The sequence below is a fragment of the Podarcis raffonei genome, chromosome 12 (assembly GCF_027172205.1).
Source record: "Podarcis raffonei isolate rPodRaf1 chromosome 12, rPodRaf1.pri, whole genome shotgun sequence".
NCBI lineage: Eukaryota > Metazoa > Chordata > Lepidosauria > Squamata > Lacertidae > Podarcis > Podarcis raffonei.
Genome location: NC_070613.1, coordinates 57,229,319 through 57,255,285, shown reverse-complemented (window position 1 = coordinate 57,255,285; position 25,967 = coordinate 57,229,319). Strand labels below are relative to the sequence as shown.

General features: G+C 42.6%; 1 protein-coding gene across 6 annotated transcripts in view; it reads left to right on the top strand.

The window, feature by feature from the left end:
• GLI3 (GLI family zinc finger 3) overlaps positions 1 to 25,967 on the top strand; it is a 232,096-nt gene that overhangs the window by 85,864 nt on the left and 120,265 nt on the right. For 4 of the 6 annotated variants that reach the window (XM_053359307.1, XM_053359302.1, XM_053359303.1 and 1 more), the window contains one exon: positions 21,372 to 21,404. The exons of the other annotated variants lie outside the window; for them this stretch is intronic. In XM_053359307.1, the coding sequence (XP_053215282.1) occupies positions 21,372 to 21,404 (33 nt within the window). The remainder of the gene's footprint in view (positions 1 to 21,371; positions 21,405 to 25,967) is intronic. 6 annotated transcript variants of the gene reach the window in all.

The following is a 25,967-nucleotide window of genomic DNA, read 5'->3' as shown; positions in this document are numbered from 1 at the left end:
GTTGTCACAATCTGCAATCCTAAATCTGGTTGTTCTCATGCAAGCAGCAATGATTTCATTGGAACGTGCGTGTATATAACTAAGCATGATTAAAGACAAAGAGTTTTCACATGGTGATGTCAACATTGACCAAGTATGAGCTACAGTTCAGAAAACAGGTGACTTTCCAGCAACTAATATGTACGGTGTCTTTGATATTGTTCCTGCTATGCAGATCCTAGGTGACTAGCCAAAAATTACTTGTTTTAGTGTAGTTTTCTGCGAAAACATTAAATGGCTCAATTTAATCCAGCAGTATGAAATGCCAGAATGTGACTACAAAACCTGACAATGATTCTTTTGTAACAATGCAGTGATTGAATAAGTAGAAATGAAACATAAATACTGTAGACATGACAAATACCACTTTTGACCCATTGACATCTTACCATATCTTCTCACAAGTCTACCGTGCGTGTTACAGACCCCAATCAGCACACAGTGTGTAATTCTTGGCAAGTTCACAAGTGGAGGCTGGGGGCAATTTATGGAAGGCATTCAGTGCATGGAAATCACTTATCTGTGCAGGGTTCCATGCGGCCTGGCATCTTGTTTAATGGGTTTTAAAAAGATGTGCTGGCCTGTTGTGTACATCGTTATTGTGCCAATGCAACTTGCTTCCAGGCCACAGATCACTGCTGTGTGAACGCAGCAGCAAAAGGGCGGTTGCGTAGGTTAAGAATGGCCTTCAAATGGCACCCGTGGCCATGTAGAACCTTGTAGAAGAACTGGGTTTTGATCTTTACAAGTGATGGCCAGCCTGGATATATGTAAAGTGGGGGTAGCTAAGCTGTGCTGTTAATTTAATATATGTATTTCGCTTTTCCAACAAGAAATGTTGAGCTCAAAGGGGCTCACAATAATCGCAACAGCATTAAAAAACAACAAACATTGCAATTGCTTTAATATCAAATACATAGAATATCAAATGCATACATACATACATAGCATAGAAAGAGAGAGAAAGATGTGCATATTAGCATCATCTCACATGAACCCTCAACTGCAGTCCAAAGCAATACAGTCTCAGGCACAGTTTTACTACCTCATCCATAGATAAGTGGGATCTGCAGCAAAATGTTGCAGTGTAGTCCCACCCTCTTCCTGTTCAGCGTTTCAGGCAGCTTATAATGGGAGTCTTGTAATCCTGTTTAAGTTGGTTTCAGCAGTGAGGAAGGGACCAAGGGCACCCTTTTCCCCTTCCCCCTGAGGCCTCCCCCTGCTGCAGTGCATAATGAAGCAGTGCATAGGGCTGCCAAACTTGGTGTTATAGCTCTGTGTTGGTGAGGGAACAGTGATGGCGATTGAGGGAATCATTTCGGTGCAAAGGAAGAGCTTTACAACTTTGCTGCCTGCACCTCTCCAACTCCCCCCCCCCCGCCCATGACCTACTACAAGCTGTTGGAGGCTTGAGCTGGCCAACTCTCTTTCTCACCACGTCCTCCATGTTTGTTTGTTTTGGCTGTGTGTTGTTTTCAAATGGCTTCTGTGTCTCAATTGCTGTCAAATGTGGGCTTAATTAATAGACCTGCACAGTCTAGTTCAGCTCTTCTCTCTCTCTCTCTCTCTCTCTCTCTCTCTCTCTCTCCAGCTGCTATCAGCATTCTTTGTAGGCTTTCAGGTTCTTGCTAGGTAGTTTATTCCCCCCACTATTACATTAATTGACAAGTCTATTAATTGACAGACTTCTGTAGTTTTGCATACCTAGGGAATAAATGTAGCAACTTCTGCCTTTGGGTGGCCCTGTTCAGCTTCTCAACTGTCCAGGTAGGCTATTGGAGGGAATGGTAGAGGATTGTAGCCTTGCAGTCCTGCTATAGAGCAAATTTAGAAAGATATGTAAAGAGAGGAATGAACAATTATTTCTGATATCATCTTTCTTATTTTAGGCTTCAGTTCTGGGCTTGTGTAATTCACATTGAAATGCATGGCAACATAAAGAAACAGAGCAACAGTTGCTTCTGATTTTGTATTAGGCTAATATTTACACCCCACTTTTTTATTCAAAAGTAGCTTGCAATAGTAGTTATTTAAAGAGTAACAGTGTTAGAAACTCAAATATATAGGCTAGGCGCCAAATGGCTCCTTAAACCAAGGTTATAGTTGCCAAATCGGAATGTCTAGTTTCCATTTTGGTGCAAGACGGCTCTAAAGTCTTATTTTTTAAATGATGGACTGACTGTGATTGATTATTAGTTAAACATTTGGCTAGTTAGATGACAACCTTGAGCCAGGTTAAGAACTTTGAGAACTTAAAGAAGAGAAGTCACTTGATCCAGGGACAGGACACATATATATTGGCCTGTTTCCACCTCTTTTTCTTAACGGTGAGACAGACCATTCGTAATGTAAGAGTATTCTTCACAACGGTGAGCAGGGCAGTGAGCTGGTGTAAGCAAAGACAATTACAACAATAACTATAATATTGTTCACAGCTTCTTCTCAGGCGGGACAGAAAAAGCATTTTGGTCCCTGAAATTCATTCTGATTGTGCAGATAAAATATGACTGATAGAATTCTACAAGGTGCGGCGTTAGTGTGTGAAAACAGTCCAGATCCAAGGATGCCCAGGCAGGCACCTCTAAATGGTGGAGATATTAGGCCCAGGGCATCTTCACTTGGTCACAAGTGGCCAATAGGTGCGTAATGTGCCTGGCACCTGGCTAATTTCAAACACTGGTAGCAAGAAAGATGCAGTGTTATAAAACACAGCAGGTCATTGATTAGACTTGAATAAGAAAGCCCTCTTTGCCATCCATCAAAAGATGGGAAGAGAGGCAGTCTGGTGAATTTCCAGGAGGAAGGGGCATGAATGGGAAGAGAATTTGGCTGCTCCACTCCTCCTTTCCTGTTTGTCGCACCGGTTGCACCTTTCAGACCATCCTTAAGGGAACCTCCACATAGCTTGTGTTAAAGCAATTCAGTCTAGAAGCTACTAGTGCATAGATCACAAGGACCAGGCTATCCCTGTCCAGGAGTTGGCACAATGCCAGATGAAGCTGAAAAAGGCTCTCCCAGCTGCTGTAGCCACTTGGGCTTCGAGTAATGAAAGTGCATGAAAAAGCTTTCCTAGACATATGGGTGGGGGTGGGGTTTGCAGTGATTTTTAGGATGTCATTAGCTTGTACCAGGCGTCCTATTGGGAAGGTTTTATTTTGTTCTTAAGGGGAGGGGTCAGGGCTGCCAGGGAGTGGGTCCCAGCCAACAAAATGGCTGGGGCATGTTACACAGGGGGGGGGGGTGTGCACTGGGACAACCGATCTCAGTGATCACAGATAGGAGGAGGAGTTACGCTAAGACCAGACCATGTCATTACATGAGGCAGGTTTAGTCGTTGTTTGAGGACTATCCCTGCCTCCAGGTCTGGTCCTGACCGGACAGATATTAGAATCAGCAAGGGATACCCACACAACCTGAAGGTGCTGCTGTGCAATGCCAGGTCAATGATTCATAAGACCACTGCCATCCATGACTTGATCATGGATGGAGGACTTGACCTGGCATGTGTAACAGAGACTTGGTTGGATGAAGCAGATGGGCCTGTTCTTGCCGCTGCTTGTCCACCAGGTTTCTCTTATGGGCGGCGGGGGGGGCGGTTTGCAGCGATTTTTAGGAAGTGATTAGTTTGCACCAGGCGTCCTATTGGGAAGACCCAGTTCTCTTGAGTGCATGTTATGGAAGTTGAGCAATAGGGGCAGTACAGGATTCCTTTTGGTGTACCGACCTCCCTGCTGCACCAAGGATTCCCTGCCCGAGCTGCTTCAGGTCATGGCGGATGTTCTCCTGGAGACACCTAGTTTGGTTGTCCTAGGGGATTTTAACATCATGCTGACACGACCTTACAAGGAGCCTCTCGGGACTTCGTGGAAAGCATGGCCTCCATGGGGCTGTCCCTGAATAAGTTTGGCCCAACTCATAGCTGCGGACATGCCTTAGACTTGGTGTTTACCTCTACGGATGTTGGTGATCTGACACTAACTAAAAGTGAAACAAAAGAAGTGCCATGGTCGGGTCACTTCCTGGTGCAACTGGACTTCTCCGTGACCCTACCCCTCTGCAGGGAGGTGGGACCAATTTGGATGGTCTGCCCCCGCCACTTAATGGATCCAGAGAGTGGTAGGGGATGCTTTATCCCATGTTGATGGCCTTTCAGCTGATTCCCTGGTGGCCCGCTGGAATGTGGAGTTAACCAGGGCTGTTGACTGTTTGGCTCCGAAGCGCCCTCTCCGATTGCATGGAGCCTGGACAGCCCTGTGGTTTTCCACGGATCTGAGGGCAATGAAACAAACGCTGAGATGGCTAGAGTGCCGGTGGCGGAAAACTCATTCTGAATCAGACTGGACACAGGTTAGAGCTCAATGTCGAGCCTACCAAGTGGTGATAGCGACAGCAAAGAGGACCTTCTTCCCCGCCTCTATTGCATCTGCAGAAAACAGCAGCAGGAGGTTCCAGGTGGTTCGTAGTTTAACAGAACGACAAGATCTGCAATGATTTTGTAGTTTTTTTGCAGATAAAGTCGCTCAGATTCAGAAAGAGGTAGACTCCACTGCGGGAGCAGGGCCGGGGCAGGAGAGTGCTGGAGTCCTGTCTAGTCATGGGATCTGTCTAGCATGGGGTCAATTCCAATCTGTTACCTCCAAGGATGCGGACAGGCTGCTTGGACGAGTGAAACCAGCCACCTGACTCCTTGATACTTGCCCATCCTGGCTAATAAAAGTGAGCCGGGAAGGGCTGGATGATGGGCTCTGCAGAGTTGTAAATGCTTCTCTCTGAGAGGGAGCCTTCCCAGAGCCACTGAAAGAGGCAGTCATTAAATCGCTTATTAAAGAAACATCTTTAGACCTGGCTAATATGGCCAACTATTGCCCAGTCTCAAATCTTCCATTCTTGGGCAAGGTGGATTAAGCAACCGTGGAACAACTCCAAGCATGCCTGGAAGATGCGGACCATTTGGATTCCTTCCAATCGGGATTCAGGCCTCATCATGGGAGTGAAACCGCCGTGGTCACACTGGTTGATGATCTCTGGTGGGCTAGGGACAAAGGTGAAAGCTGTTTCCTAGTTCTGCTGGATTTCTCAGCAGCCTTTGATACCATTGACCATGACATCCTTCTGCACAATCCAGAGGAGCTGGGAGCTGGAGGCACTGTCATACAGTGGTTTCGCTCCTTTCTCCTGGGCCATGTCTGGAAAGTGGTGTTGGGGGATGAGTGTTCAGACCCCTGGGCTCTCACCTGTGGGGTGCCTCAGGGTTCCGTCCTCTCCCCCAGGCTTTTTAATATCTATATGAAGCCACTGGGAGAGATCAACAGGGGGTTTGGGCTGGGTGTTCATCAGTATGCGGATGATACCCAGCTCTACCTCTCTTTTAAATCAGAACCAGTGAAGGTGGTGAAGGTCCTGTGTGAGTGTCTGGAGGTGGTTGGAGGATGGATGGGGGCTAACAGATTGAGGTTGAATCCTGACAAGACAGAAGTACTGTTTTTGGGGAATAGGAGGCGGGCGGGTGTGGAGGATTCCCTGGTCCTGAATGGGGTAACTGTGCCCCTGAAGGACCAGGTGCGCAGCCTGGGAGTCATTTTGTACTCACAGCTGTTCATGGAGGCACAGGTCAATTCTGTGTCCAGGGCGGCTGTCTACCAGCTCCATCTGGTAGGCCAGCTGAGACCCTACCAACCCGCAGACTGTCTCGCCAGAGTGGTGCGGCTCTAGTTATCTTCCGCTTTGACTACTGCAATGCACTCTACCTTTGAAGGTGACCTACAACTAATTAGTTGAACTACAACTAATCCAGAATGCGGCAGCTATACTGGTGACTGGGAGTGGCCGCCAAGACCATATAACACTGGTCTTGAAAGACCTACATTGGCTCCCAGTACATTTCTGAGCACAGTTCAAAGTGTTGGTGCTGACCTTTAAAGCCCTAAACGGCCTCGGCCCAATATACCTGAAGGAGCATCTCCACCTCCATTGTTCAGACTGAAGTCAACGCCGAGGGCCTTCTGGCGGTTCCCCCACTGCGAGAAGCCAAGTTACAGGGAACCAGGCAGAGGGCCTTCTCGGTAGTGGCACCCGCCCTGTGGAATGCCTTTCCATCAGATGTCAATGGAATAAACAACTACAGTGGTACCTCGGGTTAAGAACTTAATTCGTATCCAACTTTTGGAAGACATCTGAAGGCGGCCCTGTTTAGGAAAGTTTTTAATGTTTGAAGGTTTTTTCTTCTGTTTTTAATGTTCTGTTGAAAGCCGCCCAGAGTGGCTGGGGAAACCAATAAATTCTTCTTCTTCTTCTTCTTCTTCTTCTTCTTCTTCTTCTTCTTCTTCTTCTTCTTCTTCTTCTCATCATATGATGTGATGTTATCACATGTATTTTCTTGCAAGTCACAACCAGCAACTTGGCCCAGGGGTGTTAAATTTGTGGATATGTTCTGCCTGTTACAATTCAAGGAGAGAGGGGGGAAATTGGGGGCTTCCATTTTCTGCAGCCTTCCCACGTTTTCCATGATGCCTAACTTTAAGCTACTTTCTTTAATCATGTAAATCATCTACTTCTAGGAACAATGCCATACTCAAGTTTGAAGCCCAAATCTTAGCAAAAGTGTGCTTCAGTGTTATGACCTGAGAGTTTCTGTAATATCACTCACACAAACAGACCATTTCCATTTGAATCTGTCCTGAAATTTTCTGAAGATAATTTCTCATCAAAAGGTCCTTAAGAACTTTGGCATCCAGAATGTCACAAACCACTCTGTCAAGCTGAGAAAAACAGATATTAGAAAGCAACTTGAGGCAGCTTTTACTTTGCTGATTGTCCATTAAACAGTAAATTATGGAAACAGTATTGGAAAAACACTGCAAAGCTGCTGTGCTGTGTGAGCTTGTGCCCAACAATCCCCAAGCAATCACCTTTTAGACTGTTATCCTTTGTGGATGAAACAATGGATTCCCCAGTCTGCCATTTGAAATAGTGGGGATCACGACAAGAATTAGTACAGTCCCATGTGGCATGTGAATGTCAGATATGCTGATATCCAAAACACACTCCATCTGTGAGCATCCTTAGAAACTAAACAAGTAGGGACTTTTTGGTCCCATATTATATTTACATTTTCAAACATCTTAATTAATCTTCAGGCTTGTATTTGCTCCCAAGAGGCCGCCTCTATGTTGATTAGTGTGTTCCCATTTAACTTGATTTGTTTCCTTGCGAATGGGATGTGACATTGCATGACTGAGGCTCTTAAAGCAGCAACCAGTAAGAATGTTTTACTTCGGTATGTCTCATTGGGTTTGTTGGACCATTTTGTTTGACACACACGCACACGCACACACACACATGGACACCCCCCCCTTCAGATTTCACATTTGACTTTTTAAAAGTGTATTGGAGCCCTTTAGAGTAGTTGAATTGGATGATCATTTTGACTGTTAAAAGTGTTTCTGCAAGGGAACAAATTTCAAAATTACAAAATCACAATGAAAAATTGAAATCTTCTGGCTCTTCAATGTCTTTTTGTCTTATTTATATGTTGACTACTAGCCAGCCATACTATGAGAATTTTAATGCTGCATTTAGCCTCATCCTTATGCACTGTTCCAATCTGCAATTAATTGTGGTTTTCACTGTTCAAAGTCTTGAAAAAGTTGCAAAGATTCAAGCACAAACTAATTTCTAATTCGTTCTAATTAGTTTTCAACACCCTTTTCGGATACCAGAAAGTCTGGAGATACTAAATTTGCTGAGGTCCTACCAGAGAGTTAATAAACTTCAGCCATTGGTTAAGTAATAACATTGCATTACTTTTTTTGCCTTACATTCAAGGCTGATTTAAACAATATATTAATGTGCCTTGAAGTTATTTTTTGTCTTACAAGCATACATGTGCCAGCATGGTCTGTATTCTTTCTGCTGCTTTGTTTATAGCAACCTACAGTGTGGATGATACAGGTTAATTAATTCAGGCATACGTGCTTATGAAGTATCTATAGGGCAGATGTTGGACTAGGTCCCTTCTCTTCTTTTTTCTGGGTATGTTGGGCCAATTTGTGACTATTGTCTTTTCATCACTAATAGCTATCCCACCCCCGAAGTTATTTAATTAATATATTTTATTTATTGAATATAATTTAGCTAGCGCAACTAAAATTAAATAACTGAATACATGGTCACCAGAAAATATTTTGTGATTTTGCAACTTTCTGCTCTTCTTGAAAATATGTCTGGGAATCAGGATACAAAAATAAATATATGTTTGGCTAGTTCAGGACTCAATTCATTTATCAGTTGCAAACACTGACTCAACCACTTCAACTGATTTCTTCAGATGAAGAATTAGATTGTTAATGTGTCAAGCAAATACCATTGTGGTGTCAGGGTAGACTTTGGTAATATGGCACCCACCCTGAGCAAGGAGAAAATTTGGTGCCACCCCCCTTAAATATTTCTTTTTTTCTCAATAATTCCTTTGGATGCAGTTGCTTTTTTATGGATCTTCTCATTAGGTCCACTGAAGCTTCACATTATTATTACTTTCAGTAGGTACTCATATAAACAAAGGTTTTATCACCATCATTTTGTGTCCCCTTGGTTTGGCACCCTGCGCAGAGGAACCGTCTGCGCCGCCCTAAGTCAGGCTCTGGCGTTGTCTCAGTGCTCAAGGGGGGATCCGTTCCAGTATGCTATAACTTCTCCTTCCTTGAAAAGAATTCTTCTGGTGTTTAGATTTGAATACTAGAGTAATATTCTGAACATATGCACCAAATTTTATTCTACTGTCTCAGTGTTCAAGAGAGATTTTGTAACACAAAACAGTTTACAAGTAGACAGTGCCAAACTGTGGAGTTATTCCACAATGCCTTTGGCTCAACCAACCCATTGCTTACACAGAAACCAATGTTGTATAGTAAGAAGCATGAAACATGTGTAGATTTGTTATGTATGACAATTTTGCACACACAGACTCTTTTGTTTGGCTGCAGTCTGCCATCACCTCCATACCATATGCATATTTGGCATAATATAAATTTTTGTGATGGGAAAATCACCATGATTTTGATCTTCTCCCCTCCTTAATTCATGGGAAATTTTAATTGTGTAAAAAAACCATAACATTTGGATGAAACATTCTTTAGTTTATTTTCTTAATCCTTCAGACCACTTAGTAAGTTAGGGTTTGTGGCTTGATGTGGCCATTTTGTTAAAGATAAGCTTAAAAATATATCTTTACAGGTTTGAATTGAGATCTGGGGTAACAGTGGCTTACAGTGTGAACCAGGAACTTTGCTTTGAAATTCTCCTCAATTCCCCTGATGCTCACACAGCTTTCCTTGCACCTAATCCGACACATCAGAACTGCAGTGTTCTGGTTTTTTAACTCAGTATGCTGATTTTGAAACAACCAGTGCCAAATTGTTTCTTGTTAGTTTATTTTAAAGATTGCGCCAGGCAACTTCTGATCAAATAATCTCCAAGGTGGTTTACAGCGAATTGAAACAATACCAATACATAAAGCTACCCTTACCCCATGTTCATTAAGCCAGTGACAAAGTTTTCTTCTGCAGTGGCGAAGTGGTTTTCTCTAGGACAGGTGGCAGCTGGAGCCAAGTCTTTCCGAGGCTGAGGGGTGGGGAAGGAGGTGCAGGGTTCCTGCAACTTTTCATAGCTGGAGCTAGGCTGGTCTTCACCTTGCCATGGTGCTGTTCCTGGGAGAGTAGGGATGTTGCATCCCAATGGCCCTAGGTGTGAATTCAGTAAAGAGGTGGGAGAAGGTTGTGCTTGAGCTCACCTGCTAGTACCATGGCCAATTTCTTACTATAATAATAATAATAATTTAATAATAATATTATTTATACCCCACCCATCTGGCTGGGTTTCCCCAGCCACTCTGGGCAGCTCCCAACAGAATATGAAAAACATGATAAAACATCAAATGTTAAAAACTTTTCTATACAAGACTGCCTTCAGATGTCTTTTATAAGTAAGATAGTTGTTCATTTCCTTGACATGTGATGGGAGGGCGTTCCACAGGGCAGGCACCACTACCGAGAAGGCCCTCTTCTTCGTTCCCTGTAACCTCACTTCTTGCAGGGAGGGAACCGCCAGAAGACCCTTGAAGCTGGACCTCAGTGTCTAGGCTGAACGATGGGGGTGGAGACGATGGGGGTGGAGGCCTTCAGGTTTTCAGTTGGGCCTTAGTGACGGCTTTGATTACTTTGATATCACTGCTACGTAGGCCAAGTCCACACAATGAAACCATGGCTTAATAAAACAGGATGTGCACGAGTTTTCTCCTGGTTTGTTTCTCCTCTTGCATGAGTGTGTAACCCTGGAAGTTGCAAGGAACCATAGCTTCCTGTTGTGTGCAAGCTGGCAACTATGGTTAATGTTTTCCAGACAAGCTATGATTTGGAGACCTGCTCTGAAACAGAGATTTTATTGTGAGAATCGAGCCTTTGTCAAGGGAGCAGGTCCTAATCAGATACAGGTGAGTTAAGATTTGGAATTGGGAACAGAGGAGAGAATTTGATTAAACTGCATAAAATGAGAAGAATGAAAAAAATGAATGAGGAACACATGTTTTACCTTTTCTCATCATTCAATGAAATCGACATATGCTATGTTTTGTAAAAAGACAATTTTTATGTAAGTTTCTTATGTAACTCTTTGTGACCAGAACTGGTGGTTGAGAAGATTTTTGAATTTAGAAATATCAGTAGCAATTAGCATCAATCCCAGGGCACCTTTGCTAATGCCTTGGGCTTCCTACCTAATTTTAACTTAAAATGAAATCCTTTCTCCTGTAAAATTTTAAATAATAGATAGGCACAAGCATTACGGATATTTGCATGTAGTGAAGGAGGGTTGTATACAGTTCCTTTAATTATTTAATGATAGCCATGTGGCTTGCTACTTGGTTATTTTTCCTTTAATGTGATTCTTAATATATCTCTATAGCATGAATCTTTTTGTTTTTAAGTTATCTCTGACATGCAGCCTTCTCATCTTGGCGCCTAACAATACTGAACCCCCTATTTTCAAGTCGCCGTTGTGTAAAAGCCATCTAGTTAGAACTCTCAAAAATAAGAGGCTTGTCTCTGGAGGACAACTCCACATTGCAGATGGAGTATAATCCTGAACATTGTTCCCCCCCTCCTCCCTTCTGCTTTCAAATAGCTGGGGACAGTGAGTCAAGGACTGAGAACTCCCTTTGTTTCATGTAGTGTGCATTGCAGAGAAGGAATGTAACAGAGCAGAAAATGAAGAAAGACATAAAAGAATCTCAGCTCAAGGAGGTCAGATCCATCACAGACTTAGCGTTGCCTTCAAAGATGCCTGGGACAGGTGGCAGTTCAAGACAATCAGAGGAGAAGCATCCGCTAATGCTGAGATAAGGGATTCTCAGGGAATCCTGCTATCTGGTCCCTGTTTGCTTTGATGTAACTCTGCTAGAGAAGACTTCTGGGAGCAGGCTGCTGCCATGCTTGGGATGGGCTGCTGGTCTTGAGCCTTTAAAGGTCTCATTACAGTGGTCCTTAAGGATTAATCATCTCTCAGGTTCACACGGGAATGGATTGGTCTGAAGGACCAGTGCGGGGATCTTGGCACCACCTGCACAAAACATTATTATTGTCCATTCTTCTCTTCGCCTCCTCCCTTTGTCTCTCCCATATTATTGGTATGTGATAGAAAGTTAAATCTCAATCATCTTGGCCTTTCTGCTTCCCTCTTTGGCTTTTACTGAGGGTTTTGTTGTTGAGCACAGCTTGAATGGTCACCAAACCATTAGCAGTAAATTGGTGGCTTCCGGTAACTGGACTTACTTAGCCTGCTGCTTTTGGCAGGTTTTTTGTTTTCTTTCCACTTTCTGTCCTTCTATATCATGCCTGGGCAATTGAAGACCACAAAACTATGAAGCTATATGACTGCAGTATTAAATATGTTTTCTGACCGAGCATGTTCAGGACTGGATTTAATGTTAGAATAGTTTTTAAAGCACACAGTTGTCTCAGTCCCCATGTAGTTACACTCAACTGTTATGTATAATTAGATGCCCAAGGCAGTGGATTGAAATGTGCATCCACATTGCTAACTATATCTCTGTCTACAACTTGCAGTTCACATGAGAGTTGTATTGGATGTTTTTCTTTCAATTGCTGCACATCACATTGCAAGTGTGCATCTACATCCAAACTGCGAGTTTGATTTTTCTGTGCATCAAGGGAATCTGTGTGCCAAAACCACCTTCTGTACATTTGGATCTCTTTTGCTGGATCTGACCAGTTATAAGTTATTTCCTTATTCATTGTGCATGTGTAAGAAAAAAAAACCACATGGAATATTCACATGGGGCTTGCTGACTTTGATGAAAATGCAGTGTTTGTTCAATGTTGCAAATAATTGAGTGTCTATTTAATTTGTTTGTTTGTTCTCCAAGTGTTCTGATGGAATTGCCTTTTACTAGGCAGCGACATTTAAAAATGAAACCAGGTGGAAGTTCTTTGTTATATTAGTTACCTAAGACCTGCTCCTTTGGATCGCTACGCTAGAAAAGTTGTCAGTATGGACAGTGAGGACTGCTGCATCTGAGATCCGCTAGGATCTACAGAGTTGTAAACTAACTGAATAGTGCTACTGCTGCTGAAATAGTGTTTTAGCAACTTCAACACTGGTATATGTGCAAACTATTAGATGGAGCAGAAACCAGTGGTGATGGGGGGGTGGGGGGAAACAGGACTAAGGATGACTGTCCTACACATATTCCTAGAGTAATTTCAGCTACTCATAACCTGAGAGTCTTAAAGGGTTGGTTTCATGATGGGATAGAAATTTGAAGCGTAATATGTAGAGAGAACTGGTCATAAAGCTAGTGTAATAGAATGGGTGCATCCGTCTTTCCTTGCACAGAATAATGCTGTCTCTATTTGTGAAAGCCATTCTGTGCTTTAGGATTGGCTGTGAAGAGGTGAACATATTATCCTGCCTCATTAACAAGGCATAAAGGAATTCATACATCATCACTGTGCAGCAAATGTAATTTTAGCTCCAAACAAACACAACAACACTTAAAATATAAGAAGGTCAATGTGGTTTACAATATGTACAGAAAGGATTTGTGGGCAATACCCACCCTAAAAAAGTCATAACTTTTCCATATTTTAAATAATTCAAAGCATTCCTGTTACTGAGTAGAATAGTATTATTTTTGTGCATTTTTAGTCAGACTTAAAAAAAAATTGAGTTAATCAATTTCTGCCACCAACTTGCACTAATTCATCATGAGTAGGATCCAAATAGGTGCTTGGGGTCAAAAAGGAACTGGTATTAGTCCAGTGAATTTTATTCCCTTTTTTCTTTGATCCCCATGTACGTCACAAACTGCTTTTGAATTTTCCCTTAGTTACAATAGTAGGAATATTGTTAAAGAAAGAAAAGGAAGTCTGACGTCCTCTTGAGTTGTTTGGGTGCCAGATTACTATCACTTCATTTATTTGCCTTAAAACAGTATATTGTTGAAAATGTGTCAGAAGACATTTGCTCCTTACTGTTTAAGCAGGATTTCAGAAGCATTTGCTATAAAACATTCGGAACACATTGTAAACACTGTAGACAAAATTAGAAATCCAAATTATATTTCTACTCTTCATATCCTGGGCTTACAGAGTGAACATTTTGATAATCTGTTAATCATCTCCAACAGTTGTCTCTTGTTATCATTAATATGCATGCAACATATAAAATATTGTAGCAAATTTCAATAACTTTGGTGCTTCTACAGATTTTTGTGATGGAGAAGACTTGTCAATCAGAAGGTCGGCGGTTCGAATCCCCGCGATGGGGTACGCTGCTCTGGTTCGCCAGAAGCAGCTTAGTCATTCTGGCCACATGACCTGGAAGCTGTACGCCGGCTCCCTAGGCCAATAAAGCGAGATGAGCGCCGCAACCCCAGAGTCGGCCACGACTGGACCTAATGGTCAGGGGTCCCTTTACCTTTACCCTTGTCTTGAGGGACGCGGGTGGCGCTGTGGTCTAAACCACTGAGTCTAGGGCTTGCTGATCAGAAGGTCAGCGGTACGAATCCCTGCGACGGGGTGAGCTCCCGTTGCTCGGTCCCTGCTCCTGCCAACTTAGCAGTTCAGAAGCCCGTCAAAGTGCAAGTAGATTAATAGGTACCGCTCCGGCGGGAAGGTAAACGGCATTTCTGTGCACTGCTCTGATTTCACCAGAAGTGGTATAGTCATGCTGGCCACATGGCCCAGAAAAACTGTCTGTTGATAAACGTCGTTTCCCTCGGCCTGTAAAGCGAGATGAGCACCGCAACCCCAGAGTCGTTCGCGACTGGACTTAACTGTCAGAGGTCTTTTACTTTTACCTTTTTAAGGTGATGCTAAAAGGCAAAGGTTTTTTCCTTCATTTTATTAGCGATTTCCATGGAATCCTATGCTAAAACTGTCAGGAGTCCTTTACCTTTACCTTTATCCTTGTCTTGGTGACTCGGCTTTCAGCCCAAGGGGAAATAACCTTACAGTTTAAGTGTGAGGGACCTACAAGCCAAGGGTAGAACTACCATATTAATGCCGTCATGTGTATGTTGCCCAACGCGAGGTCAGAAAGTATATTTTGGATGCTGGATTGAGAGATGAATGTAAAAGGGAGACTCCTGTCCCATCTTCAGAACTGTATAGAGAAGAATTGGTAGGAACTTGATGCCGAAGAGCAAGCGCCCGTGTAATGCATTTCTGATCAACTCAGATGTGTTGTTTTGTAAGTGGACTGTTGTCTTAATATATACTAGACACTAAGTAACGTGGGTGGCGCTTTGGGGTAAACCACAGAGCCTAGGGCTTGCCGATCAGAAGGTCGGCGGTTTGAATCCCCACAACGGAGTGAGCTCCCGTTGCTCGGTCCCTGCTCCTGCCAACCTAGTACGTCAAAGTGCAAGTAGATAAATAGGTACCGCTCTGGCGGGAAGGTAAAAGGTGTTTCCGTGCGCTGCACTTAATGGTCCCCACCTAATGAACCCCAGAGTTGTCCATGACTGGACCTAATGGTCAGGGGTCCCTTTACCTTTGCTAAGTAACTTACTGAATTCCATTTCATCTTTCTTGGTCTTCCACTTCTTTGTCTTGCACTGTGAAGAAATAAAGTATGGAGGCAAATGAGATTTTTTTCTAATGACCTGCGTGAAGAACCTGGGAGATGGATAACAAATGCAGCACCTTGCTGGTGTGTTTTAATAAGCATTAGTTTACAGTCTCTGGCAACAGTGGGCAAATACACGCAATTACTTGGAAAATTTCTCCAGTGTTTGTATGTATATAAATCTCTCCCTAAATCTTCCCAGCTGGGAGTTGGGCTGGTCTTCTCTTGCAGTGGAATCCAGGCTTTGTTCTCATGTTCAGCTCAGCTCAGTCTGGAATAATTCAGAAACGTATTAGATTGCTACTCCCCAAAGGCCTAATGGAATAACCTTCACTCCTAGCCTTTGGGAAATAAGCTCAAAATCAGGCAGATTTCTTGATTAAAGAAAGAACTAACTGTGCACAAATTGCTGCATAACAATTTGTGAAGCATTTGTGTTAGAAATGTAGTGGAAACAGAAGACTGATACACATTTTTCTGTTATTCCCTAATCAGGATTTTAAAAAATGTGTTTTTACATTCTTTTGGTAGCCATTGGTGGATGAGTCTTGCTGTTTATGAAAATCAATGAAATGTGATATGTAACCCATGGTTTAAGCACACACAATTTAATATCCATTGTGTAGTGCTGGAACAGAGCAGTGTAACTATGCTGTCAATTTTTATTTTGGTATTTTTTTGAATGTGTGCAACAAAGAAATGGAAGTGATTGCACGTAATGTAGTTGCGACTACAGGTGTTTTCTAGACAAATTATTCAATAAATCAAAATCAGGCCTCTTGCTGTAGGTATTGTTTAGAATTGGATATTTAAAAGATTGTCAGTAGTTTTCCTTTGATTGAACAAGACACTCCTGTCAGGCAAAAAACATGTTGTATTTTGATGAATGGTTGCGTTAGGAGACCAAGTCTAGGGACATAGCAAATAGCAGTTCATATTGTACTTAACATCCATTTTTTAAAAAACTTGAAAGCTTATATGCATAAATGAAAGAAGTCTTAAATATCCTTTCAAGCTCTTAACTGCTTACCCGAAACTGTAGCTCTGTAACGGCATACAGTCTCCCCTCTGAAGTAAAGAATATATGCAACTTGTGTTTGTTGGCCTGGAACTGATTATCTCTTTAGTTAATTAGTTCTCAGCCCCAAAGTAGCCTAACCACACAGGACGTAGTTCTGTATAGTTTGTCCATAATGGCTGGGAATTTTAGGTTTCAGCATTCTTGGGAATAAAATGAAATTGCAGACCATGAGCAGCTCCTTCATGTCTACCAGAAAAACTCTCCAGTCCTAATACTTTTCTAAAACCAGAGGAATTACATGGGAACAAGAGATAAGAGGATTAGGCTCTCTAGATACCCAGCAACATGTACACAAATGCATCTCCAGGGCCTTTTTTCATGTTTTCTTCTTGGGGCTTCTTGGCTAAGCGCATAAGAATGACAGGAACCTTTGGTGTCAGTGGGAACACATCTGAGCTAATCAAATATTCTACGCTTCTTCCCTCTTAAACGTGAAATTGAGACCCAGAACAAAATGTTGTGAGAGTTGCAAGGTTGATGCTGAAAATGGCAACCCCACTCTTCCCTCTCTTGCTGCTGTCTGGTAATACAAAATGTGAAGCATAATAATTCCTCTGAGTTTCCTTATCCTCTCTTCACCACTGGGGCAGGGAAACCCAAAAGATCTTGAGGCCATATTGTGTGTTTCGTGTTGCCAGATATCTCCAGAGGACAAAGGAAGTAATACTGGGCTGCCATTTTCAGTGGCAGTCACACATTTCTCATGGGTAAGCTGAAAACATGACAAAAAATCTAGATCGCATGAGGAAAGGAACTGAATATGTTTACTATGGACCTAAAAAAATCAAACGGCAGAGAACATTTGTTGACTTACTTTTATTAAGGATGTTGTGATTACTAAGACCCAGCAAGGATTTCTCAAAAATAAGTAATAGTACCACTCTCTTCTGCCTCGGTCAGACCACAGCTAGATTACTGTGTACAATTCTGGGCACCACAGTTTAAGAATATTGACCAACTGGCATGTGTGCAGAGGAGGGAAACCAGGATGATAAAGGGTCAGGAAACCAAGCCTAATGAAGAACGGTTGAAGGAGCTGCATATGTCCAGCCTGGAAAAGAGGAGACTGAGAGGAAATATGATAGCCATCTTCAAATATCTCAAGGGCTGTCACATGGATGAGGGAACAAGCTTGTTTTCTCCTGCTCTGGCACCAGTGGCTTCAAGTTACAAGAACGGAGATTTTGACTAAACATCAGGAAAAGCTTTCTGATAGTAAGAGTTTTTGGGCAGTGGAATGGTCTCACTTGGAGGTTTTTAAGCAGAGGTTGGGCAGTCTTCTGTAATGGATGCTTTAGCTGAGATTCCTGCATGGCAGAGGGTTGGACTGCTTGACCCTTGGGGTTCATTTCCAACTCTACAACTCTATGATTCTGTTATTATTGGAGTTGTTGTTCTCATCACCATCACCCTCATAATCAAAATAATGGAAGAAATAATAGTTCTTCTAAGCCATGGGTAGGCAAACTAAGGCCCGGGGGCTGGATCCGGCCCAGTCGCCTTCTAAATCCAGTCTGCAGACGGTCCAGGAATCAGCGTGTTTTTACATGAGTAGAATGTGCCCTTTTATTTAAAATGCATCTCTGGGTTATTTGCGGGGCACAGGAATTCGTTCACTTCTCTCTCTCCAAAATATAGTCCAGCCCCCCCCCCCAAGGTCTGAGGGACGGTGGACCGGCCCCCTGCTGAAAACGTTTGCTGACCCCTGCTCTAAGCTGTTTCTAGGAAGTGCAGTTTGTTCTGACTCTTCCTTGCACCTGCAGCTCCCGCAACATCTCCCGCCCCATTTCCAAAGCTTCCCTAAACCCTCCAGCAGATCTTGAGGATGGGGGGCATGGGGCAGTTGCAGAGGGGAGGGAGGGAATTCCTATGTCAGAAATAATGTGTTTTGTTCATGGAAGGGAAATTAGGATCCAAGCTGTGGTGATTCTGCCTCAAATTGCTAGACTTTAAAAGTAACACCAACCTTATGCACAGTCTTGCATTATAGGGATAAGAAACACATTAGGAGGAAAGGGAAAGAAAAGTAGAAATAGTTGTCTTTTTTAAAGTCAGCCAGGATAAAACAAAGTGACCAGATATTTTATAAGGAGATATTTTAATTTTTTAAAAAAACAACATGAAAAGAGTTTGATCCTGGGTGATGGGAAATGGAAAAGGAATTTAGACAGGAAACGGAGAGGATAAACATGGCTGATCTAGAAGGCTTGTCTATACGGAGTGAAGGTCCAAGGAAGAACAGAGAGACTGAGCAGAAGAAAAGATAGATATAAAGGGGCAAGACCCTGGAGATATTTGAAAGTAAGTGCAAGAATCTTAAATGGGAGACCTAAAGTGAGAAGGAGCCATTGAAGAGAGCAGCACAAAGGAGTCATATGATTGGAATGACAAGTAGAAAATATCAAATAGTATGTATTCAAAAAACCCTTGGATAAGAGGAGATACAATTGCTTATCCGCAGGCGTTAACTCACTAGGTGTTTCTCTTAGGCAAACCTTTGCTCCTTGACCCAGCAGCGCTTATTTAATGACCTGTTTTTAAAATGTGCATATTGCTTTTCAATAGACTTCAAAGTGGCTGCACACAGTTTTTAAAACCAACAACTTCATATGAAAATAATAATATTGAACTGCTTTAAAGGCAGCTGTGTATGTGAAGCTCTCTGAACTCTCTAAAGACCTGTATCAGTTGTTGCCCCTAGCAGAATGCCTTCGTTGCGCGCCTGATGAGAACTTGCACGTGCCCTTATAGAGAAACATTGCCATAACTGTGGTTTAGCTGTCGTTGGGGACAGAATCCACCCAGTCTTGGGACTCAGCAATCAAAATGCATCATTTCTAAGTCTCTGAAATCATTTATCCTTATAAGCTTTTTCATTGCTGCTAATGTTTCTGAATGCTTGAAAATCTCTTGCAACTGCAGCCTGTTGCCATACAAAGTTGCTTATCCGAGGAAAGCTCACGCAGTGTCAGATCCTGAGGTGTTTGTTGTTTATGGAGGTTTCAATTAGCATCTGAGTGATGTCACTGGCGAACCTTTCTTCTCCATGCAGTTACCTGAGACGCTTGATGATAACATGTAAAACTGCTTGTCGACTGAAAGGTTCTGTCATGCAGTTCTGTGTGTATCGTTTGGGTGCCTCTGTAAGGCTGACAGGAAAGCCATGCATTAAAGTGTGCCCTTCAAATATGCAAGATTGTGTTCTGTGAAACCTTGACACTTATTTGGTGCATAATTGGAAGTATTAAGTAGGACAGGTATGTTTCTGGTATGAGCTTTGTTTTAAACATCACGTGTAAATTGTTTCTTTGTACTTCTCTAGTCTGAAGTTCACAGATAAAACTATATCAGTCCTTTCAGGGCTCCCATTTCTATATTTTTAAAAAGACCAAATTTTATACATGCACACCATTCAAAATTGTTGGAATGTTGTATTTGAGTATATATAGCTGAGTACCAAAATTATTAGTAAGATCGAACAACTGTGAAGAAAGTGTCACTCTGTAAAATGTCTGGAGGATGGTCTTGTCCTGGTGCCTTTGCAGCCTCAAAAATAAATGTTCCAACAGGTACTAGAGGTGGAGATCTGTGGGCAAGGTGATAGCTGCCAGTCCTTGGGCAGAATATGGCCTGTGGAAGGCAGGTTTTAGTGCCCTGCATAGCTCATTGCCTCACCCCACGGTTAGCCAAACCAGAATAAAACATGCAGAATAAGAATTATTATGTAAATTTGCATGATTTAGTCAGGGAGCAGAATCTAGTATCCAAAATTTTAACTGCAGGTGTAATTGCTGGTAGCTGCAGACACAACCCATGCTGTGTCCAGGTTAGTTGGAAGCACTTGGAATTGAACAGGGTGAGGGGAGAGACTTACAAAATGCACTTTGAGTTGATTGAATTGAAAAATAAATACAGAAGAGAGCCCGCTTCCTTCTTGGACTAAGTATTATGATAAGTAGGTTATGAATGGAAAAGGATAAGTGTCCTGCCATTTCTAAATAAGTTGTTCACAGTTAACCTTCTTTATTGGAGAAAAGTAGGTTCATGAGCCCAGAGTTGGACATCAGTGAGAAAAAAGGGTTCAAAAATCTTGTTACTACTTTAGTGTGAAATCTCAGCCCTGTGCTGCTGTCACTTGGAACTTTCTGATTAATTTTAACTTGATCAGCATTTCACCCTTAAATAAATATGAAGGCTAAATTTCCCAGTAATTAGAAAATATTTGAAAGCAACTATTGATTTTTCTCTTTACTTCTCCTTCTGCTCTTAATTCAGTTGCCTTTTCTTTCTGATCAGAATCAGGCTGCTTCACAAAGAAGCTTTACAGACATGTGCAAAAAACTGCAGAAAACAAATGTGTTTGAAAAAAACATTTATTTATTTAAATTGCTTATTTATTTATTTATAATGTGTAAATTACAGCACGTCATGACCTCTTCTTGAGTTGGCACCTGGTCCAAGCCCAGATCTGTTGTTGTGCAATATGTGGCATCATCCTAAAGTTACAATCCTATCTATACTCACTTATCTGGGATTAAGTCTCACGAAACTCAAATGGACTTACTTTTGAAAAGACACCCATAAGAATGCACTGCACATTATAGGTTGGAGCTAGACTAAGGTGGCAGTCCTAGGCTGCCATTTAAATTCTGTGAATAAATTTAGGATAGTGCAGTATAGTAAAGTTTAGGATCATTCTGCAAGACCCTGAAGAGGTGGCTGTGTAGTAGGTATATCCTACTTTTTGCAATAGGGAAGAGAAGGCGGTACTTTCTTAGCTCCCCCCACCCCATCCTAGTTACTAAGGGAGAGGAAAGTACAGTACTCATTATATATGGATAAGTCATTGGCTTTTAAAACGGCTCCTCCTGTTCTCATTTGTTTTCTAGCACAACAGCGATGCATGTAAGAAAAGATGTAAACTGATTTCACTGGTGCAAAAGAGTGGCAGTTTAGGAAGCTGGTGTCCTGAACTAAATATCAGTTTTGCAGATGAAGCCAATAACTGATGGAAATAAATGCATTCAAAAATCACGATGCCTCTTTAATGAATTAGGTGCCAAGGTTTCTTTGAAAATATTGTAATGTTCTGTGTGTTTTTCTCCCCCAGATTCGGCCCCTGCTTTGAATTCTATAAAGTACTGTAAGTAAACTTTTTTTTTGTACTTGATTTGTTATAGTGAACATTCATTTTCAGTGATACTTGGTTATGTTTGTTTGAATGTCATCTGCCATAAAATATATTTGAAATAAAAATGTGCAAACACTCCAGGGAAATGCTCCAGTTTTAGCTAAACTGCTTGGCCGCCCCCCCGCCCCCCCGTGCCTGAATTATTTTTTCTGAGGAGGAACTTCCCAAATTATTTTGAAATGAGCTTTAGCTGATATATCTTTGGCAGTTGTAAACTTGAAACAAATGCTAGTTGAGACATCTGATGCAGTGCCCTTTGAGGAGTGAGATGAAGGCTGTCCTGCCTGAATGGAGCATCAAAACAAAAGCCTTAAGTGAATATTTTACCTTTACTGTCTCTGCTTCTTCCCATCACAAATGCTCCTGGAGAGCTTCAGCTGATCAGAGTGAAAACAATACCAGGCTTGATGTTGGATTCCATATAAGGGGACTTTGTAGAGCTTATGACTCATGGGCAACCTCTGGATTTAATCCTGACCCTATGAAGCTGCCTTGTATAAACATCCATCCAGACCAGGCATTGGGATAACCAGGCCCAGGGTTCTGATATGACCCTCTAGCTTCTCTGTCTGGCCCTCAGGTCTCTGCCCAGGCCAAACCCTTCACTGTCCTTGCTCCATACTCTCCTCCAGTGTTTTTGACTGCCTGGAATGTATGTACTTCCTTCCTTCCTTCCTTCCTTCGCCAAACTTAATTAGGCATTACAAATATCAAGGTAAAGGGTAAAGGGACCCCTGACCATTAGGTCCAGTCGTGAACGACTCTGGGGTCGCAGCGCTCATCTCGCTTTATTGGCCAAGGGAGCCGGCATACAGCTTCTGGGTCGTGTGGCCAGCATGACTAAGCCGCTTCTGGTGAAACAGAGCAGCGCACGGAAACGCCGTTTACCATCCTGCCGGAGCGGTACCTATTTATCTACTTGCACTCTGACGTGCTTTCGAACTGCTAGGTTGGCAGGAGCTGGGACTGAGCAACGGGAGCTCACCCCGTCACGGGGATTCGAACCGCCAACCTTCTGATCGGCAAGTCCTAGGCTCTGTGGTTTAACCCACAGCGCCACCCGCGTCCCTGTTACAAATATAGGCCATCATGAAATATCCATATGTAAAATGGTAAAATTTATACAAATAAACAGCCATATAAAAAATGTAATAATGAGCATTTCCATTGGATTTTCTTCCCGCTAAATAGTGTCATTTGCCACTCTTAAGAGATACAGTGGTACCTCGAGTTGCAAACACCTTAGTTTACAAACACTTCAGGTTACAAACTCGGCTAACCTGGAAGAATTACCTCGGGTTGAGAACTTTGCCCTAGGATGAGGACAGAAATCATGTGCCGGCGGTGCAGCGGCAGCAAGAGGCCAAATGTTCATTGCCTTGAATGTGTCATTGAACTGAGACAATGCCTCTTGCTTACCTGGATAAAGGATGGAAATATCTGTGTAGGAATCTGTGGAAGTGTCTGGCTTTTGTGTGACAACGTAGAGCAGGGGTCAGCAAACTTTTTCAGAAGGGGGCCGGTCCACTGTCCCTCAGACCTTGTGGGGGGCCGGACTATATTTTGGGGGAAAAGAAAGAAAACGAATTTCTGCGCCCCACAAATAACCCAGAGATGCATGTTAAATAAAAACACACATCCTACTCATGTAAAAACACCAGGCGGGCTCCACAAATAACCCAGAGATGCATTTTAAATAAAAGGACACATTCTACTCAAACATGCTGATTTAGAAGACGATTGGGCTGGATCCGGCCCCCGGGCCTTAGTTTGCCTATCCATGATGTAGAGTCACATCCATTGACCCACCCATTCTTGCCTCTTGTTCTGCCCCCTTTCACCTCAGGCCTTATCCACTAGTGGCATGCAACATCTGAAATGTTGCCCACAAAGTCTCTTGGAGGAGACTGATTTTCTGGATCCATTTCAAGCGGGGTTTTGGCCTGGTTTTGGCAAAGAAACTGCCCTGGCCGCCTTATATGATGATGTCCGTCAATCCTTATATGATGGTGTCTGTTAATCCTCCTTGACCTCTTGGCAGCTTTCAGTACCATTGATCCCTGTATCCTCATGCAGAGACTATCTGAGTTGTGGGTGGGTGGCATTGCTTTGCAGTAGTTCTGGTCCTACTAGGATGGTTGTCTTCAGAGGGTGATGCTTGGGGGCTGTTTTTCAGAACCATAGGGGCTTCAATGCGGGGTCCCTTAGGGCCCCCATGTTGTTTAATATCTATATGAAGCTGCTGAGTGGAGTCATCCAGAGTTTTAGAGTGTGCTGGTGACGCACAGCTCTACTTCTCTTTTACACCTGCGAGTATGGCAGTGGATGTGCTCAGCCGTTGTCTTGCCTTGGTAAAGGAATGGAGGGTCTTCTCCATGTCCTTCTTTCCCAAGAGTTTCGGAGGGTGGCAACACAAGAGCAGGCCTTTTGGGTGGGGGCTCCCAATCTGTGGAATGCTCTCCCCAAAGAGGCTCGCTTGGTAGCTTCATTGCATTCATCTAGGCGCCAGGCAAAAACATTCTTCTTTACTCAGGCCTTTGGCCATTAAATAAACTATGGCCTTTTAAGAGTGGGGGGAGACTGTTATTATGGTTGTCTGATCATTATGCATTTTATTATGCTTTTATTATTGTGCTCCATATACGGTAATGTGATCTTAATGTTGTACACCACCCTTGGATCTTTTGATACGGGACGGTATATAAATCAAATAAACAACAACAACAACAACAACAACAGGGTGGCCCTTGAGCTGTAAAATTTCTGCATCCCAATCTAGCCCGTGCTGCTTCCCAGGCTCTCAAGCACAGGTTTTTCTGAGATCTTCTGTCTGTGATTGTTTTCAACTGGTTATGACAGGGATTGACGCTTGCAGTGAAATCTGCCTGCTGCCACAGAGCTGTGGCATCTCCTCATGGGTAAGATATGACTGATAATGAAGGCCAAATAGAGGAGAGAAAATACCTATCTGATTTCTGGAACTGTTCAGGTTGTGCCCATGTGAATCCGGACTGCATTACATCCAATTCATTCAGCATTTCCCAGTGAGGCGTGCGTGATTCCCAGACTTTTCCTGGGATGTCTAGATTTCTACACATTTCTGTTCTTGATTCCCCTGTGTACGTTATATATCCAGGCGGCTTCATGCTGCATAATTAGAGTAAAATGGAATCTGAACATGAAAGTGGAACTGAGGGGAGTTTTCTCAAGTGATATTAAGCACACTTTTCAATACAGAGTGTATCACTGGTGAAAGCTAAAGACAAATTAACAAATCTGAATGCACCTTTTGCCAGTTAACTTTTTCATTTGTTTACACATGTGGAAAATGTCACATGTGAAAATAACTCAAGATAAGAGTTTCACTGAAAAGGACTTGCACTATTCTTTTAAATACATGAACATTTTGTGGCCCAAACCCAAATACTAGGCCTGCTAATACTTAGGCAACCAGCGCTTTAGGATAAAGGGTGCCAACAATGTACTCTCTCCCAAATCATGATGTTACCCTGTTTTACAATTACCGTATTCTAATATTGCAGAGAAAGATGCTGGTGCAAATTATTTATCACTGTGTATAAAGATGGAATGCCTTCAGGATATTATGGCTTTGTTCTCTTCCCCCACCCATTTCTAAAAGAACCTATGGGAAATAAATAATAATTCTATGAATATGAATAAAGAGTATGAAAAATGGCCAAGTAATATATCTGTGAAGTCGCTTTCCTGATGTTCAGGTTGTGGCTTTCCTCCCCGGAAATCTAAGGAAGTGTCTATTTCATACCCTTCCATTCAGAAAAATGATCCTGGCAAGCAGCCAACTTCCCTCATTCTCTTTATCTAGGATTCAAGTGCCACTTTCTTTTCTCTCTTTGCTACCCGTCCTCGGCGCCTCCCCCTGTGCATTCACTGCCTGGCAGGTCTGTAACCAGTCCAGCAACAAGCGGGGATCATAAATGCTGATCATAAATGCTATCACTGCCCCCCCCATTGGCTTCAGTGCAGTTTCAGCATTCTTGTGGTATTTCACTTTTCCTTCTTCCTTTTCCCTTTTTACATTGGCCACGATATGGCATTCTTTGTCAGGAGCATCCACATACATAAATCATGGCTTTGCCCTTGTAATTAGGTACTACCAGTGACTGGGAAATGATTGAGGTCCCACTCATATGAGTTTTTATAGGAAATTCCACAGCTTTTACCTGATAGCATACACCTGGGTTTCCTACTTTTGGAATTTTTTCTTTAGTGCAAATGCATCCCAGTTATTATGTGCATAGAAGTTGTTGTTGTTGTTTTGTTTTGTTTTACCTGCCTTTCACCCTGAGGTCCCAGGATAGGGCACAATGATTTAAAATATCATGAATGCATTTATCTGCACATTCCAGAACATGAACTATTTCATAGAATCATAGAATTGTAGAGCTGGAAGGGAATTTGAGGTTCATCTTGTAATAGATGGAAATATTGTAGCTCATTTTTTATTACTAATACAAAACCAAACTGTGGGGGAAA